General features: G+C 42.8%; 1 protein-coding gene across 2 annotated transcripts in view; it reads right to left on the reverse strand.

Annotated features, from left to right (window-relative positions):
- Positions 1-20,358, reverse strand: part of NBAS (NBAS subunit of NRZ tethering complex) — a 175,649-nt gene that overhangs the window by 101,328 nt on the left and 53,963 nt on the right. For both annotated transcript variants that reach the window (XM_035109824.2, XM_035109823.2), the window contains exons 22-23: positions 8,663-8,746; positions 6,685-6,838 (exon numbers count right to left, since the gene is read on the reverse strand). In XM_035109824.2, the coding sequence (XP_034965715.2) occupies positions 6,685-6,838; positions 8,663-8,746 (238 nt within the window). The remainder of the gene's footprint in view (positions 1-6,684; positions 6,839-8,662; positions 8,747-20,358) is intronic.

Genomic DNA, 20,358 nt, shown 5'->3' on the forward strand with positions numbered 1-20,358 from the left:
CATAACTCCTATAAAATGAACACATGGGATTTGACAGAAATATATATATATATATATATATATATATATATATATATACACACACACATACATTTAACATGCAATTTGCATTAAGTAATGTCCCTGTCTCCAGAACCCTGTCAGCTATATATGACAAATGAATGGACAGAAATATTTTTAGACCCCAGTTATCCTTTCTGCATCAACTAGCATAGCAGGAACTTAATTTTAGCTCATTGGAGATATTTCTATTTGTTTGTCTCTCCTTGCACCACATTTAGAGTATGGTGTAGATTTCTGGTTACCCCATATGTCAGAGAGGGTGCTCTGCTCCAGACCTATCCGGAATATGCGGGATCCAGAATGAAGTGTAACCCCACCAAATGGTCCACCAAGGAACAGGGAACACTGCTGAAAGAAGTAGCCACCCCCCAAATTAAGTGGAGCCAATTTCAATGAACGGAGATCCTGCTCACACAGACTGGTTTTTTTTGGGGGGGGGTATATACCCTTCCTCCTCAACCTCCCTTGGCATTCAGCCCCAAATCTCAGCAGAGCATTTTGGAAGGCAGCAAGAAAGCCACCTTCTCCAACACTGCGACAAGCCTTCAATTCTGGATCTAACCCACAGATCATCAGCCACCTTATCCTATGTGTAAAAAAAGGTAAAAGGTAAAGGACCCCTGGACAGTTAAGTCCAGTCAAAGTCAACTATGAGGTGCGGCACCCATCTCGCTATCAGGCCAATGGAGTCGGTGTTTGTCCATGGACAGCTTTCCAGGTCATGTGGCCAGCATGACTAAACCGCTACTGGCGCAAGGAGGTCTGTGACGAGTGCCAAAGCGCATGGAAACGCCATTTACCTAGGTGTACCTAGGTGAAGAGGGACGCAGGTGGCGCTGTGGGTTAAACCACAGAGCCTAGGGGGCTTGCCGATCAGAAGGTCGTGGTTCGAACCCCTGCGACGGGGTGAGCTCCCGTTGCTCGGTCCCAGCTCCTGCCAACCTAGCAACCCAGTTCTTAACTCCTTATTTTCACTTTCACCGAGATGAGGCTCCTTGATAAAATCATCCAGGGAAGGAAAGGTGTGCTTTTGGACCTCCCTTTGGCAAAGTGTCTCACTTTCCATAACTCTGAACCTTCTGAGAATCACTTCAAGGTCATACAGTCATACCTCGGAAGTCGAACACATTGTAAGATGAACGTTTTGGTTCCCGAACGCCGCAAATCCAGAAGCAATTGTTCCAGTTCTTTGGAACCTGAACATCTGTCACAGCTTCCAATTGGCTGCAGGAGCTTCCTGCAGCCAATCAGAAGCTGCACCTTGGTTCCCTAACGTTTTGGAAATCGAACGAACTTCTGGAACAGATTTCATTTGACTTCCAAGGTATGACTGTAATTTGAATTAGCTAATTTTGGACTGAAAAAAGTAAGTCGCTGTGGATTATATGCCTTTATTCCTTTGAAAGAAACAGTTTTTTTGGGGGGGGGCGTAAAATAAATGCTGGAAACTAGAATGTTGCCAATGCCAGGGCACTTTCTCCTGCTTCTCCATCCTCCATTCTAATGGTTATCTGGGGGAAAATATTCTCTCTAAGGTTGAAGGAGATAGAAAAGAGAGCTTCTGCTTACTGAAGCATGCATTCTTATCCATTTGTATATTTAGAGTTTTGTTCTATTTCAAGGATACAAAAACACAGTACATGCTTCAGTAAGCAACTTGGGGGAAAATAATGGATTTCTCTCTCCCTGTCCTCCAATCACTTCCAAGTTCTGGTTCAACTAAGCAGTTTTCTCCCAACCAGCTTTTAGGTTAAGGTTCAATTTGATTTCCTGCTCGATACCAAATGCACCAACATAGCACCAACATCAACTTTAGACAGCCAACCAACTCAGTGCCTGGGATTTTCTAACCAGAAATCCACAATTTTAATGGTAGACACAACAGACAGGAGTAGCCTGTTTCATATGTAATGCTGTCATGGCTTAGTTCAGGCATAGGCAAACTCGGCCCTCCAGATGTTTTGGGACTACAATTCCCATCATCCCTAGCTAGCAGGACCAGTTTTTAATGCCACTCCATTGGTGGACATTGCTATACCTTGTAAGAGTGAGTTCCATAGTATATTGCAGGCTTCCTCAAACTCAGCCCTCCAGATGTTTTGGGACTACAATTCCCATCATCTCTGAGCACTGGTCCTGTTAGCTAGAGATGATGGGAGTTGTAGTCCCAAAACATCTGGAGGGCCGACTTTGGGGATGCCTGGCTTAGTTAACCACAGTTAGCTAGCCATCCAAATGCCTGTGACTTAACTATGGTTTATAAACCATGGTTAAAATTCATTTGTTAACCTAGTTTTGTTTGGGGTTTATAAACCTAAGTGAACATTAACCATAGCTTAGTGTTATCTTCAAACCCGGACCTCCTCCTTCACTGGGGTTAAGGAGGCATGGAAGAAGAGATCTGTCAGGGGGACTCCCTACAGGAAGCCTCCCCCCCCCGTCATCCTGACCAGCACTTCGCCCAGCGACAGCACGAGCAGCGAGTCAGGAGGAGGGAATGAGGAATGGAGCGGATTTGAGAGAGGGCTCAGTGAGGTGTCTGAGCCCTGGCAACGCTATGGAGAACAGAGCCTGATGGAAGGGCTCAGAGACGTGAAAAAGATGAGGGACTCAGCGAGACGTCGGAGCCCAGGCGTCACCCCAGCCAGCAAGATGGGAGACCTCTCCTTCCGGCGCCTGAATTGAGGCGTGCGCACACACATAGGGCGAAGGGGCGGCGTTTTGGGGTGCCCAGGCTTTTATGCTGGCTGAAAAGCAGGCGGCAGCCATTGCCGGGTTCTGAATCGGACTAGGCGGTCATGTTTTCCTCTATCTCTGCACTGTAAATAGTATGAACAATAAAACTCTTAAAGGCAGTGCGGGCTGGAGCGTCTTTACTCGAGAGTAGCCGCAACAATCCCCTGACAAGATCTATTACTGTTCCATGAAAAATGAGGGGGAATAATGCTTTGCCTCTTCTTTTACAAAAGAGAACATCACGTTTGCCCTACAATAATTAACAGTCAAATTAAGGCTGTCTCCTGATTAAAGAAATCTTAGTCAATTAATCACAGTTTTATTCAATTAAATTTCCATGCATCTGCATAATAAAGCAATTTCCCTTTTCTTTTCTTTTTTGCTTTAGATGGTGTATGTTTGGCCTGCAGCAGGTGTCATCTTGGAAGTAGCATTTCCTCCTGTGTGAGGGAGTAGTGGGAATCACTTTTTTAAAAAAGAGGATGCTTTTACATATATACTTGAATTGAAAACAATGGAATTGTTCTTTAAAATTACTGCCTAATTAATCAGGGCACCCTCTGTTTAATTAACACTGAGAGCCAGTGTGGTGTAGTGGTTAAGAGCTGCAGACTCGTAATCTGGGGAACCGGGTTCGCATCTCCGCTTCTCCACATGCAGCTGCTGGGTGACCTTGGGCTAGTCACACTTCTTTGAAGTCTCTCAGCCCCACACACCTCACAGAGTGTTTGTTGTGGGGGAGAAAGGGAAAGGAGAATGTTAGCCGCTTTGAGACTCCTTCGGGTAGTGATAAAGCGGGATATCAAATCCAAACTCTTCTTCTGAACCGCTCATTTTTTTTAAATAAAAAAATAGGTTAATATAAAGGACTGCATTTTGCAGTCTTGGTGTAAGTGCCTCACAAGCAGCACATTAATTTTTATCCACATGTCAAGGTTATAAATACATTTGTGCAATCAAACAGATGTAGGCAAATACCCATTCTGCCCTCCTCAGCTACCTCCTGGTGACAGTGCAAAGGTAGAGTGAAACAATATGAATGAAGCTCAAAAGTAAAACTAGCAATAGCAGAGGATGTTGAAGAAAGAACAGGAAGTGTGGGATCAGAGAGGAGTATGAATATAGAGGAAAGGCAAAAACAGCAGCCCCAGTAGCTGCTCTGTAGGAAACAATTTTAATAAAGCGTACTATTTACATTAAGTCGCGAGTTGCTCCTTTGATTACACAGCATCACATGAAACACAGAGTACCTTTATAACCAATATTATGTAGGAGTAGGAGCCCTGGCTGTGAGTGAACATATTTATACAATAGTTGTACTGTAAAGCAAAAACACAAAATAAATAAATAAATCATTTATAGAGTGTCTATATGCTCCTGGCAGTCTCTCCATCGGAGGTCTTGTCCCTATATTAATTATTTTTATATTCAAGTCTGAGAGCTTCAGAATGGCCACTTCAGGTCTAAATAAACTCTGTTATTAGGTCTTAAAAATTAATGGAGTTTGATTTCAACTATCCATTGACTCTTTATTCCCACTCCCTTAATTTCTCTCTCTCTGTGTACTTCTATGTAAAACTCAGGACTAGAACTTTACACACACAACCTAATTATTTCTGGATTTGGGTATCATGTATGGTGCCAATTTTGCCCGCCTGAATTTACATGATTACAAAGCAACAAAAATGGAATCCAATCATAATCCGACATGACGCTTACTTCCAAGTTAAATGTACCTCTAATAATTACCTAAGGAATTAAAAATAGCCTGTAAATTAAGTTTACAATGATGAAAAAGCTTCAGTAAGCAGGAGAGTTATTTTCACATAAGATTGATTTGCCCAGTTGTTAAACATAAGCATGTTGGAAATAAGTAATCAACATACTTGGCCAAATACTAGTCAACAAATATTTCAGAAAATCTTTTAACAATTCTGTTACATTAGCTTGAAAGGTCATCTGGGGGGGGGGGAGAATTCCAATTATATTCGAAACATTTAATGGCAAGTCTATTAATGGCAGCAGAAGTTATGACAACACACCACTGGGAAAAGTACTACAGGAAAACCAGAAGTACACATTTCCAGTTGGCTCCTAGTTTTTACCAGGCTCGGATAAGCCTAGGCATTAGTGAATGTAATTGTTTCTGTCACTCAAAGTGGCAATCCTGCTGAATCCTTGGTTAACCTCTGGAATCGGGAAATGACTAGGCAGTTGATGCAATGGCTCCTGAATAACAGCTCCCCACATGTGGAGCAAAGCTAAGTCACTCTTGGTGGTCCCAAGAGTCGGCAGCACTGTCAATGAAAAGTCTGCTGACTAGAGTGATGGAAGACTTGTGACAATAGCTTCTACTTCCTCTTACCATACCCATCCCACGATGGACGGCCTTGTTCCTCCAATCAAAACCAACACATTTACTCCTCCCATTTCACATCCCACAATGAACTATCATCACCATGCGCTCCTGTTTTCTCTCTGTCTCTCTTTTGAATCATAACCGTTTTTTTAAAAAGCTGTTTGACACTCCATCTTCTCCTTGTTATGGTTGTATCTGAATACATGCCTATATCACATGATTTATTTTAGTTACAGGTAGGTAGCCGTGTTGGTCTGCCATAGTCAAAACAAAATAAAAAAATTCCTTCCAGTAGCACCTTAGAGACCAACTAAGTTTGTCATTGGTATGAGCTTTCGTGTGCATGCACACTTCTTCACTTCTTTTGGTATCTGAAGAAGTGTGCATGCACACAAAAGCTCATACCAATGACAAACTTAGTTGGTCTCTAAGGTGCTACTGGAATGAATTTTTTTATATGATTTCTTTTGCACATTTCCACAGTAGCCTGGCAAGCAGGCACCACCCCAAAACTGGAGCCATCTAGCAGCAAGAGAACATCAACTCACAAAAGAACATTAACTCAGTCATAACTTTACATGCTAATGTATTGCATGCTAATAAAACCCAGTGCAGAATATACACCAGCCTTCTCCAACCTGGTGCCCTTCGAATGTTTTGGACTACAACTCCCAGCAGCCCCAGGCAGTTGTTAGGGCTGGCTCAGATGCAGGTCAGCATTCAAACACAGAGATGAGTGAGAAGCTTAGTTCTCGAGTCAAGAAAGCAGAAAAGAATGCAGAAAAGCCTCAAGGCAGGACCAGCTTCCATGGCACAGTTGCCAGGACTGACAGTTCCTGCTTCCCCCTAAGACATCTCCTTCTTCTGGAGGCTGCCCACAAAGACATAAACTATAGTGGGAGGGATCTCTTGCTTGTTGTTCAGCCACATATGCATAGCTCTTCGTGTCCTTGGAGACAAGGGGGAGCGGAACCTAACACAGTAGGGCAGGCAAGCTCATGGGAAGCTGCATGGGCTGAGTCTGAACTGCTTTCTGCCCTTCGCTCTTCTCTCTCACTCACACCTGTTGCCTCCCCACCACCTTCATCTTCTGACCTGTCCTCAATGTCCCACCACTATTCCCCGTGCTCTGAACCTTCATTCTCTGAGGCTTCCTTAGCTGAGGCCTCCCACCACTCCTTGTCATCCAGCCAGTTCCTGACAGCAGCACAGCCAATGATCAGTGATTATGGAACCCATAGAATTGTAGAGTTGGAAGGGACTGTGAGGGTCGTCTTCTAGACCAATCCCTGCAATGCAGGAATCTTTCGCCCAATGTGACACTTGAACCCAGCACCCTGAGATTTAAGAGTCTCATGCTCTACCGAGTGAGCTGTATCATCATCCAACAAAATTCTAGAGGATACCAGGTTGTGTGTGGAAGGCTGGGCATACACACACTCAAAAATGTCTGCATAACCGATTCGCTTTATAGGACAAGCATTTGAAGTCACGGCAGTACACATACGGTAGAATATTGCATTTACCTGCATAGAGTAGTTTTCTATCTCTTCTGCTCGTTTCCAATACCAGTCCGTGACCAGTTTTATGGAAAGCTCAGTGGTTCTGTACTTCAGCAACTCGGGTTGAGACTCGTATAAAAATTCGCCTTCGTCTTGAAGAGCTGGTTCAACCATCAGTCTGAGCATCACAGATAAACAGTCATTAAATGTAGAAATGATGATAACCTTGGAACTGTAGTTTGTCAAATGTGCTGAGAACTAGAGGACACCCCTCACAGAGCTAAAATCCCTCGGATTCTTAAACTACAGGTTCCAGTAAGAAGCCATGGCTGTTGAAGTGGTATAAGAATGATTTCAATGTATGGCATGGATGTTAACCTACATCATAGGCAGACTCATTAGAATTAATTATCTTCTGAAAAAATCATGTTAAATGATAACTAGTTCTGTTCTGAGAAACTAGCGCCTATAAACAAATATATTTTATTTTTTTTAAAAAAAATCTAATTTTGGAGGTCACCACTGTTATTTACATAATGGGCATTTGACCTTTATGCAAAATCCTAGGCAGAGAAAACATACTTACCCCTATTGAATTTCCAGCTGTTCCTGGTAATTAACTGTATCACAACATCAACAGGTGTTTACATAATAGAGGCAATTTACTACAGTGCTCCAAGTGAATTGACAAGCTTACCTATTTAAGCAGAAGCAATGCTTTAATGTGCAAAAACCTTTGCAGGCATGAAAACCTGCAACCTCAGTGTTAACACGCTGAGCCTGTGAGTTATTACAGTGGTACCTCAGGTTACAGACGCTTCAGGTTACAGACTCCGCTAACCCAGAAATAGTACCTCAGGTTAAGAACTTTGCTTCAGAATGAGAAGAGTACCGTGTGGCGGCGGCCCAACAGCAGCGGGAGACCCCATTAGCTAAAGTGGTACCCCAGGTTAAGAACAGTTTCAGGTTAAGAATAGACCTCCGGAATGAATTATGTTCTTAACCAGAGGTACCACTGTACTTGGCTGTCAGGATTTTACCCAAGCAAGAACAGGGGCCACATGGTTCAGCTGTTCACTTCTACTCACGGTGATGGGAGCAGCAGAAAGACCCTGTGTGCCTGAGGCCCAATTCTGATCTCACTATGATTAAAATCATGTGGCTCAAGTGAAAAGGCTTGCTAAGTAAATAATCGTTCAAATCACTGCGGAGGCCATAAAGGGAAGCTTGCATCACTCCACAGCGCCATGCGCATAGCAAATCTTCTGTGTACTTATACAGGTTTCACCTCATACAACCATAGCTGCCAAGTTTTCCCTTTTCTCACGAGGAAGCCTATTCAGCATAAGGGAATTTCCCTTAAAAAAAGGGAGAACTTGGCAGCTATGCATACAACATGATCAAAGCTTGGGAATGTATCACGGGACCACAGCCCAGAGCTCTGTGCATTTTGGGACTTCCTGTTTCCTCCAGAAAAAAGGGAAGTAATCCACATGCGTTTTCCTCTCCAATAAGGAAACGGAGGAGCTCCTACACTTGATTCTTCAAAGACAGTAAGGCTAGGTGGCATAGCTGTCAACTTCTGGATTGGAAAATAAGAGATCAGCAGTGAAGTGGCACCGCAAGTCGTGACTTCCGGTACCAGCTCTGCCCGATTTCCAGTGCCCAGACACGGGCAGAGCGGCACCGGAATTTGCCAGACATGCACAGAAGCGACTTCTGGTGCCGGCCTGCCCGTGTCCGCATGTCTGGGCACCAGAAATCGCTTCTGCACAGAGGCAATTTTCGGCTGGCAGGAGCTACTTCCTTATAAATCTGGGGGAATTACGGGATATTTTGCCATTCGGGATAACAGCGGGAAACGGATTTAAATACGGGGGTTTCCCGCAAAAAAACGGGAGACTTGACAGCTATGCTAGGTGGGACTAGTGCAAATGTAAAGATGGATTGATATATTGCACACGCACACGCACACACACACACACCAATTTCATACACCTACTTGCACGGTGACCTCTCGCACCAGTCTTCCTCCCTATGCTTCTGTTCATTCCAGGGAAGAATTTTCACTGCTCCATCTCTGTGGCTGTTAGAAAAGAAAAGAAAAAAAGATCAACGGTGTGTTGAAAACCAGTCTACTAATTAAATGCACAGTAACAGGTATTTGGGAAAAATAAATAAATATTGTGAAAGATAGAAACAGCACTTTCTTCTACATTAGTACATCCACTAGCCAATGAGCCTTACTAAACAAAAGTCATGGATGCTGCAATCCTGATCATGCTAACTGGAGAATGAGAACCATTAAACCTAATGGGGTTACTTCTGAGTAAAGGTGCTTCAGATCGTGCTGTCAGGAGCTCAGCTTCAAGTGGACTAATATCAGCTTGGCTCGGTTCTTAATACCCAAAGTTTTGCTGTCTCCTGAGTTTGTTCCATGCCACCTGGATAACTGATGTACAGTGGTGCCTCGACTTACAAATTTAATCCGTTCCATAGGCACCTTCGTAAGTCGGAAAATTCGCAAGTCGGAAAACGCCATTGGAAACGCGATTTCCTATAGGAATGCATTGAAAACGGAAAAATTCATAAGTCGAAGCAACCCTATCTAAAAATTCGCAAGTCGAAAAATCCCTATCTAAAACCGCCACTTTTTTCCAGATGTTGAGACATTCGTAAGCACACGGCCATTACCCCCATTCGTAAGTCAAAAAATTCGGTTGTCGAGTCGTTCGTAAGTCGAGGTACCACTGTACTATCAATCAATCAACCAATCTTTACTGGCATACGGAGGAGACAGGAATGCACAAATCAAAAAACAGAATTGGCATCTGTACACAGGAGGAGACGCTCCAAAACAAAACAATACAGGCCTAACAAGGTTCAAAAGTACCACTCAAGTCTTATGGCAACATAATTTCATGGCACTGCTCAGATATTATGCTACGTTCTCAACTGATATACAGTCCATTATCTTTGGGGCACAGCGACAGAACAGGGGTCAGCAAACTTTTTCAGCAGGGGGGCAGTCCACTGTCCCTCAGAACTTGTGGGGGGCCAGACTGTATGTTGCCATGATTATGACCCGCATTGGGACCAACCCCAACATTGCCCAGATGTGATTTTTTTTGGGGGGGGGGGTCCCGCATACACCCATGCTGCTTCATTTGCGTTTTATGCATTGAGAGTTATTATTTCTCTCGTAAGGCAGGGTAGGAGGTGGGGTGGAGGGCTGAGGTAAGTGTGCCATGCCTGTCAGCCCTGAAGAGCGTGTGCGCGTGCGTGGTTAATTTGGTTATAGCTGTAAACTGTTGTTATTGTTATTATCTTTATTGTTATTATTGCCGTTATTATCATTATTGTTGTTACTGTTGTTGTATAGGATATTCTGTTATTTTAATGTTTGATGTTTGGTTGTGTTTTTAAATATGCCATAAGTCGCCCAGAGTGGCTGGGGAAACTCAGCCAGATTGGCGGGATATAATATTATTATTAATATTATTATTATTATTATTAAGCATTAAAATACAGCACACACAAAGATGGCACTGTATATGGTTTTCTCAGCTTGAAGCTCAAGCACAGGCAATTTACGCTGCCAAACCTATCTTTAAAAAGGCCAGCAGGGGCACTAAGAAATACCGGTAGTTCCAACTAAATGAATAGAAAGGCGGCAGGTTTGTGAGGACACAGAGACCGCTGTCAGTTGCCCGTCCTTGGTCTTTGCTACAAGTGAACAGCAAATTGCATGGCTGTAGCAGAGCTATTTTGACATGTGTTGCATCACATGTTTCTTACATGTATACAACCTCTTCACTTAGAAATAGATGGCTTTGCCTTGCTTCCACAGCAGGGTCTCAACCTCACTACTGCAAATCTTTTAAATTAATAGCGAGAGAGAAAATGACATCTGTGGATTCTTTGAAGTAATAGGATTTTGTACCAACTTCTGAGCAAATTATTCTCCAGAGCCAAGATATCCCTCCTGTATTGATTTTCTCAATTAAGTCAGATGTGGCTTTCTTGCTATAGGCATCTAGGGTGAAATATTTCCTGTGGTAATAAAAAAAAACATCTACAAACAGAATGGGTGCTTGCCAACAAAGATAAAGATTAACAACAAATAGAGTTATTACCAGACTGATCCGTTATGGTTTTAAAAGCATCATTGCCGTGACATTTCCAGGATTCTCAAAAGCCATAAAAACTACTTGTTAAGAGACAAAACATAATGAAAAAGACAAAACGTAATGAAAGGGAAACAGAAAACAAAGCTCTACCATTTTAGCAAGTCTTTGTTTGAGCAATGGCCATTCTGTTTCTCATTAGCCCAACCATTCTGCTATACTATTGATTCTGCCACATATTCCAGAAAGAAAAAAATTGTGCCACACGAAAGCCATGATATATCCTGCAACTTAAGCAGAGCTGGTCAGACATCAGGGCGGACTCTAAAACTTGTTTGCAATCCAGGACGTGTTTCTGGAGCCATTGCATTGCTACCTACAAACTATGGGGCCTACATATGGGAAGTTGTAATGGGGTGCGTGGGGGGAGGTAATGTAATCAGGGGAGGCGTGCAGAAGGATTTAGCCTGTGACTCCCCTTATAGTGCAGTCCTGACGAAAAATCCTCAATACAGTGGTACCTCAGTTTAAGTACACGATTGGTTCCGGAAGTCTGTACTTAACCTGAAGCGTGCTTAGCCTGAAGCAAACTTTCCCATTAGAAGTAATGGAAAGTGGATTAATCCGTTCCAGACGGGTCCGCTGAGTACTCAACCTGAAGTGTACTTAACCTGAAGTATGAGTGTAATTGGTTCTGGAAGTCCGTACTTAACCTGAAGCGAACTTTCCCATTGAAAGTAATGGAAAGTGGATTAATCCGTTCCAGACGGGTCCGCAGAGTACTTAAACTGAAAGTACTCAAACCTTGGTGTACTTAAACCGAGGTATGACTGTATTTTATTTGGTTTGGAAGGAAATCTTCCATTGGAAATTCCCCCACCCACTTTGCTCTCGTGCCATCAATTACCAACACAATCCAGCTAATGCAATTTGCATTTTAAAAAAAAACAGCAACTGCATGCTAAATACAAATACACATGTAATTTGGCTTTGGCAAGATGAATTTTTTTTAAGTAACTTTTTTGTTGGCTTTACAAGATTTTATACATTCTAACTTTAACCCTTTCAAACATTAAAATAAAATGTTCTATTGAACCTCCGGACCTCCTTCCCTCCCTCCATGGGTTCCCTATTCAAGATAAAATTTTCTGCATATTTTTCCTTCATCCATCTGTTAAATATCTATAGTTACCATGCTTAATTGACAAGAGGAACTTTCAAGTCAGCAAGTGCAGCTTCTAGGGAGATCTTATCTTTGCCGCTATCCCAACAGCAGTCCAGAATGCTTGCTCCACATTTTAATCCAACAAATATAACTTGCATTTAAAATGTGTCTCAACTCCCTTTGCAGCACGGTACAGTTAGTGTCAGCATCCAGGGGGGGGGGGTCGAGAGGCCAGCTGGCTAGCCCCCAGCTGGATCATGCCCTTCCAACCGACATGCTGGACGATCACCTGATCTTTGGTGCGACGTAAACCAGCAACCCAGACTTCTAAAGTCTGAGTACACTATATTAAGCAGAGTGAGCTGCACGAACAGAAGCGGTATGAGGCGGCTTGTGAAAGCATAATAACAAGCAGATTTATTAAGCATAAATCAGGACAAAGAAAATATATTGTCTCTTTTTCGTCTCCTCAGAGAGTGTCACACAAGCAAAAACTATACACAATGTAAATTCCCAGCAATCTGTGCTGGTATGTAAACAGACATGTGACACGCAACAGTTCCATGTCTGCACTAAAGGTGGAATGGAATTTCCCAACAGTTAGCTGCAACTAGACCCATTCAAATCAAAAGCGATCTAAATCTGCTCAGCTTTTTATACCCTTGATTTATACTGTTTATTCTCAGGGCTTTGGGATCCTTCTGTGCTTATTATGCACAAGATGCCTACAGAGCTGTAGTCTGTTCTCAATTATTTATTGTTGGGCTTTTCATCCGCTCTTTTGCCAAAGCTGCTACACACTGCTGACAGTACTTGAAAACAAAACAATTAAAAAGCACAGATATTCTCCCATTTACAGAAGTCCGAGACAAATCTCTAGGTTGTGTATGATCTAATGATGCCTCGATGAATTTTCGTTGAATGGCACAGCTATTTTAGAGCAGTACATAAACTTCATGTTGCCAACTGAACTCGTTTCTGCAATTGATGAATTCCAACATAAATATGTAATACCGTCCGCCCAGTTAATCCTAGCCATGCAGTCGTAGGAACAGTTTTAATCCCTTCTGCAAATTTGTTGTTTTGCACTTATTTTTGGACAGCACTGCCTGACTACAAGAGATAGCAGCAGGCAGTACTTTTAATATCAGCCGGCTAAAAGAATAGTGTTAAGTGCTTGTCAAAGACTATTATAGAACTGCTCAAGCTGAACAAATCCACTTTGGCTTTTAGAAATTTAAGTTGGCACATCTTCTTTCACTCTTAATATACAAACAAATGAGCAGACCTAAGGCTGCTTTCTCAGTGTGAACCTTCACAGTAGGCATAAGAGAAATCAATCTAGTCCCAAGCATGTATCATTACAGTTTTAAAATGTCAATGGATACTTGCTGGCAAAGTTCCTTTCTTCTAGTATTGTGGGAAGTCTAACAAATCCATGCATGCCGACACACAGGCATGCTAATATGCAAGGATGCACGCTGTTTCAATACAGAAAAATCATTGTACTGTATAGAACTCAATATTGCCACCTTGTGGCTGGATGCTGAATCACTCCCCCCCCCCCCCGAAAAAAAGCAAAATTATTTTTCTCCTGCACATTGCTATCCTAACAATGAAAGGTAGCTCATTGTAGAAAGAGTCAAGCAAAGCAAACCTACTAGAAACTACTAGACACAGACACATCATAGCTACCACAATAAAGATTGCAAAGGGGCATTAATGGGAGACACACTCAAGCATATGTCACTACTGGCTACCATCCACTGTAGTTTAAGATCCACCGTGTTTTAGGAATATGAGTTCTTCTTGATGTCCAAGGACTAGATTGTGTTGCTGCTTCAACAGCAACAGTGCCACACAGCAGGCCTTTTGACAGGAAGGCCTTGGTTGCTTCTTAAGTTGAAAATTCAGACTGCTACGTTTTAAGTGTTATTATAACATCACTCTTTAGAATAATTGATCGGTGCTTTATTCTTCTCATTGATTACTACTTGTTTACTGATGGGGCTCATCAACCTTGGAAGTTGAAACAAAATAAAAAAAATTCCTTCCAGTAGCACCTTAGAGACCAACTAAGTTTGTCATTGGTATGAGCTTTCGTGTGCATGCACACTTCTTCAGATACACACATGCACACGAAAGCTCATACCAATGACAAACTTAGTTGATCTCTAAGGTGCTACTGGAAGGAATTTTTGTTTGTTTGTTTCAACTACGACAGACCAACATGGCTACCTACCTGTAACTACAACCTTGGAAGGTTGCCCTTCTAGGAGAAGGAAAACTCTGGTCCTAAACCTCTGCTGCCTTGAGGGACATTTTCGGGAGAAGAAAAAGGAGTAAAGGAGTAAACCCTACACAAATCCAGAGTGGAGTACCTAAGGTGGATGGATGTTGCCTTCCAGCAACTCCTGAAGCCAGGATGGTGCCAAACCAATTGCTCTGTTTTCCTTTGGACCACATCAGCAAGGCTGAGAAAGGGGTCTTATCAACTGAGCAGCCCAGGACTTCCATACACACTGCCCAGGCTTGCACCCCATGGAGGTTACTTTGGTGTTCCTATTGCAACAGTTTGACTTCACTCCCAGAGGCACACTCCATTGTCTTTCAAAGCAACAGGAACTGTATCTTTATGGTTTTGCTGTCAAGCCAGCTTGAGTGTTTTATGATAGAAGTGGATGAGAGATCAATGGCTGAATGAAGTGGGGTGGCAGAATCACAGGTATTGACTTGCATTCTAATTTTCCTTCCACAGTTCATGGAGGGGAAGAGACCGAGGGGGGGGGGGAGGTTCCCATATCCTTTCCACCACTGCAGCTCCCTCTGCCCCAGAGAAGCCCAGCTCCTAGGGCAGGCATCCCCAAACTGCGGCCCTCCAGATGTTTTGGCCTACAACTCCCATGATCCCTAGCTAACAGGACCAGTGGTCGGGGAAGATGGGAATTGTAGTTCAAAACATCTGGAGGACCGAAGTTTGGGGATGCCTGTCCTAGGGGCTGAGGGGCACCCTTGGTAATGGCAATGGAGAGGTGTTCCATAGGTCCACATAGGTACTGTAGGCCTGGAGAGAGCAGTTGCTCACCAGCAGCCAGTATCTTCCAGCCAGTGTTAGAAACTCAGATATATATGTTAGGTGCCAAGTGGCTCCTTAAACCAGGGTTGCTGTCACCAAAATGGAGTGCCACGTTGCCATTTGGGGGCCAGGTGGCTCAAAAGTCGTATTTTTCAATACGACTTTTTGGTTCCTGAAATTCATACTGCTTGTGCAGATAAATCCTGTAGAATTCTACAGGATGTGTTGCTGGTGTGTGAAAACAGTCAAGATCCAAGGGTTCCCAGGCATGTACCTCCAGGCGGTGGAGACGTCAGGAGCCATCTTGGCGCCCGGGCATCTTCACTTGGTCGCAAGTGCCCAATAGTCAGGAAGAAAATGCACCTGGAAAATTTCGAGCGCTGATTTTCCCTAAAGGGAAAGGACTGGATGGGGGGGGAGAGACTCTCAACTTGCCTTGCAAGCCAATGGCTTTGAAAACATTGTATTTTCCATATAGGAAAGCCTGGGAGACAAAGCAGCCGCTGTACCCCAGGAAATCTCACCAAAAGCCCCTGCTGGGCTAAACAGGGTTCCCCTGCTGACGTGTAGCTGGCACTTAAGGTCATAACAAAAGTTTTATTTTTACCAAAAAGAAATAAAAGGGCAGAGCAAAAATAAATAAAATTGTTTAATTGATGTAGCCAAAAGAAACAGTTGGCTTGTACGTTTTCCTGACATTGTAATGCCTAATTGAAAGTTGAGCAAGTCATTAGCCTTCGCAATTATAATTTCAACCTCCTAAATGTTTCAAGGAAACTAGAAAGTCTAACTCATTTTTGAGCCCACTTGAACAATGTACCGTACATTATCCCTTTTAAGTTTCTAGCTAGTTACCCTTTCTGTGGTCTTTAGAATGAAGCTTGTTAAAGAGTTAGCTTATCTTTTAATGAAGGCAAGGAACCACCAAGCACCCACAACATAACAGCATATCACATTTATAAGCCATCGAAGGCCTAGCTCTCGTCTCAACATGAGTAACCCAAGTTTTTTAAAAATGAGCCATTTATAACATTTCCCCCTGTAAATAGATAATTTTATCATCTGTCCTTGAAGGGTTTGAAGCTTCAAATCGCCAAGGATTCATATCCGTGCTCTGCTAGAAAAAGAGAAAATTATGCTGCCTAAAATTAAGCACAATATTCCAAAGTGCCAACTAGGGAGCATATCAAAGTGTAGATTAAATGCACCTCAGGCACTTGAGAGCCAGAAAAAGTCTGTCAAACAGCAAAACATCCCTCATCATGACTATTTATTTATTGTTTCCATTAGGTGCTTTGCAAGTCAAAGAAAAATGGCACTGCTGCGCTACTAAACTTGCAGGCACTGTTTATAAAGCTGGCTCCCAGGAACTGAAAGTATTTTCACCCTGGTGTGCAGACTTCCAAGATGGAATGGTAGCATTGGGGTATGTGCAATCATTTTTGAGCCCTGAACACACAAGACAAAGCAGTTCTACTATTATCAGTTTATGCAGAGATCTTTCTTTTTTAAAAACAAAAAACAGGCACCACAATTTTCAAATTTGGTGTTCTGTACCTACGCACAAAATGAAATGCACACACGTTTTCCATACACCTCGCAACAGATATGGAATGGACAGTTCCTTCCACACACCTTTTTTCCTTTGTGTAACCTGCCAAGTGGCTTTGTAAACTACCCAGTTGGAAATCAAAGAAACTCCCTCCAATAGATCTGTTCTTATTCAAACAGCAAATCAAAATGCACCCTGCCTCTCTTGAGGATATTTTAGTAAACAAACAAATAATTTAAATAAGTAAATTACTGAGGATGGTAGCTTATGGCTCACAATTTTAATTCAAAGCAACAATATCTTGCCGAGGTAATGGCTTGGATTCAAACAACCTTGAGCGTTCGGAGAAAAACATGCCAATTCACTTTAGGTTGTGTCAAAAAGACAAAATGCTTCCACCTCTGTGTGTGACACGAAGATAACAGCAATTGTCCACATACATAAAAGAGGTTTTCCAATGTTAGTACACAAGTCGAGCTGCAGATTGTTAAAAGCGGGGGGGGGGGCTGACGACCCTGAAACGCTTACAACAAAGTTCCCCTTCTCCCTACGTTTGCTCTTTGCATTTCAGTACTGATATTAAATTATGGTGCTCTGCAAAATAAATGTCGGGATAATCTGAATCGTCATGGCCGATTAAATATGGCATTTAAGAAGAAAGGCATCTTTTAATTACAGGGCTGAAGCACTGAACACTCAGGTGAGCAGAATGGGATTCTGGTCACGGGCTTTTGAATTTCATTTCATTTGTACAGACGTGTAAATTCCGTGCCAGAAGGAGCGTCGGAAATAGTGTTTGCACATGTGTCCGTGCACGCACACTCTGGCCCACCGCAGCATCTGCAAGACCGTGAAGCAGCCCAAGCCACAAAAACTTTGCCGACCGCTGGGTTATGGTGACCCCACGACTCTCTGAATCATCATCATCCTGAAGTCAACAGAGAGAAGGAAATATCAAGTTGGAATATGTGAGTTGCATTTAGAAAAACCTTCAGGCACCTAAAAAGCATACCCAACGCACCGCCATATCCATTGTAAGGAGGCTGTACTCTGCTGTAATAGGCACTTTTCTCTCTTTGCCCCATAATTTAGGTGATTGGATTTCATGCAGATTTAACAAAGCAGTCACTACCAGGACTGAGATGAAGGCAGTGGAGGCTGGTCTATTTGGCGAACTAGGGCAATGCCTCGCCAAGCTGCTTTGATTCCCCCAAGCCCAGCTGCCTTCTTACTTACAACCTTGGCATGGCCTTGGCCATCCCCTGTAGAACCCAGCAGGAGGAAGGTGGGGACAATTCCAGAATTAGCTGGCCCTGCCTGTCACCTGTTCGATATCCTGCCTTCCACCCAATGGGCACCAGCAGCCACTGGACAAAACATGAAATGGTTTAGCCTAAGAGGAAAATCTGAGAAAGTTTCGCTGAAGACAAAGGACCACGTGCATGGCTTTCTGCTTTAAAGGAGCGTTCCCTCCTTTATTTCTGTTTTTACTGCAGCCATAATATGCTCTTCAGCAAAGTTACAGCTGTTAAGGGAGTCGTTTATTTGAATTTCCTGACTTTGGTGATACTAATATGTTGACTATAGCACAGCAATATTGTAGTCTCATGCATTACAAACAAAAACAGGAAATCGCAAGGCTTTGGCTATGTGCATTTATAATGCTGGGGAAGGCCATTATTTTCCAGATGGATTACCTCTTAAATTCAAATGGCAATGGTTCTCACAATAAACCAAGACTTCCAATTGTCTAATTTTAAAGGAAAATCGAAAAAAGAATGTCTCTCCTGTAAATGCAGCTAAACTTTATACGCCAATTTTGCCAGCAGATAGATACGATAGATAGATATACTAACAAAATTAAATTTAAATTCTCATAGCAAAATGTTTCAACTTCTGCCTTCATTAATTGTTCCGATAAAAACGAAGCCGTTCTGTGGATAGCTCAAAGCTCTATATCCGCCACCTCCGAAACAGCATCATTTTTATCATAGCAACTGAAGGCAGAAGCCGAATCATTTTGCTGTAATAATTTAAAATTTCTGTTTTGTTAGTCATGGTAATAAATTTATGTTTTCAGTGATCAGCTGCATCCCACCAAGATCGAAAACGAACTTGTCTGAAGTTGATGCTTTCATTATTCTGTCTCCCCGTGCCTGTGTGCGTTTAGAGGAGGAAAGGGAGAAGGGAGAAGAGGGAGGGAGAGATAAAGAGTTTTAGGGGGAGGGAAGGAATATCGCCATTTAGCTAGATAACAAATTCTGCCTTCTGGCAATGCCAAGTAGCTCACAAATATGACTATTATCATGATGAAAGCAAAGAGGGAGAGAAGGTGACAACAGTCTGACAGCCAAGAATATAGCTGGACGAGATGTTGCTGGAAATATAGGCTGACCCTGAACTCACATTAAGAAGAAAATACATTTTCAAAATGTTAGCGCTTCATCGGCCCTTTTTCCTGTCCTCCCACTCTCACCTTTGTGATTCTGCCGTGCTGCTCAGGAAGAAACTTGTCCTCTGTCAAACCTCTTTGTAAAACACATTCTTTAAAGCTACTTTCACCAAACTGGCGCCCTCCAGAAATTTTGGGCTACAACTCCCATCAGCCCCAGCCAGGAGTGGTTGGAGCTGATGAGTAGGGCTTGCTAACATTTTTTGAACCAGTGGATACATTTCAAATTTTGAGAGTGCTGGGGCCATCAGTCACAAAATTGTTGGATATTCTCCCTTTGTGTGTGAGAATCATTTGTTCCAGAAACAGGGAAGAAGTAACCTGGGGGAACTGTTTTTGGACATGCACAGTGTGACAGGAAGTACCAATAACGGTTCTGTGAAACTTGTTATAACTTGTTGTGAGTCTCTTGCCTTGCTCTGAGAGAAGCAGAGTGTGCGTCTTGGACTCTTGTTGGACTCTAAGCATGCCTTGACCACGGCAGTGGTGAATGCCTGTATATATTTGCTACCAATTTGCATTTATGCCTGTCAAGTAAACTTCTATACTTGACTGAATCTTTATGGCGTCATGAGTGTCTATTGCCTACTGTGTGTACCTTCAACCCCGAAGGCGCTTCCAACGAAGGAGCTGCATTGAGATGTAACTCTGCCGAGTATGGATACCTGCACACATGATCAGCAAAAGTGTTGCCAGACCCAATCCTTCTAAATCATCCATCAAAGGTTGATGGATTGATCCAGCAAACATGGCTGGCATGGAGAGCGCAACCTAGCATATAATTAGAGAGACAACCACCCCTAACAGCTTTATGCTTACCATAGGAAGCCATTGCTGGTCCTGACTGCAGAGATAACACAATATTGATTACACACACATTCCTGGTGTCTAATAACAACAGTACCAGGAAAAAGATACAAGTTGGCCACATCAAAATCACTCACATTTCACGTAAATCATTTAGAAGGTACCTGCACACTTTACTCCATGACTTACTTTCTAGAAGTAAGTCCATATATCACCCAAAAGTCCATATTGTGATGTCGGTTTCATAGTTTTTGAGCTGGCAATATATCGCAAATCATGATGTGTGTGTGTGTGCTATGCAAAAATCACCATGTGGGGGAAAACGTGAAGTCAGCCAATGCCTCTATATATCTCCATCCTTATTTCAGACATTGTGATATACAGTCATACCTCGACTTACGAAGGCTTCGACTTACGAAGAATTCAACTTTCGAAGTCAAAGCCTCCAGAAGTCTTTTCGGTGTGCGCGTTCGGCACATGCGCAGAACTGTGCCAGCTGCCTTCTGCTTTGCAATGTTG

The sequence above is a fragment of the Zootoca vivipara genome, chromosome 3 (assembly GCF_963506605.1).
Source record: "Zootoca vivipara chromosome 3, rZooViv1.1, whole genome shotgun sequence".
Lineage (NCBI taxonomy): Eukaryota > Metazoa > Chordata > Lepidosauria > Squamata > Lacertidae > Zootoca > Zootoca vivipara.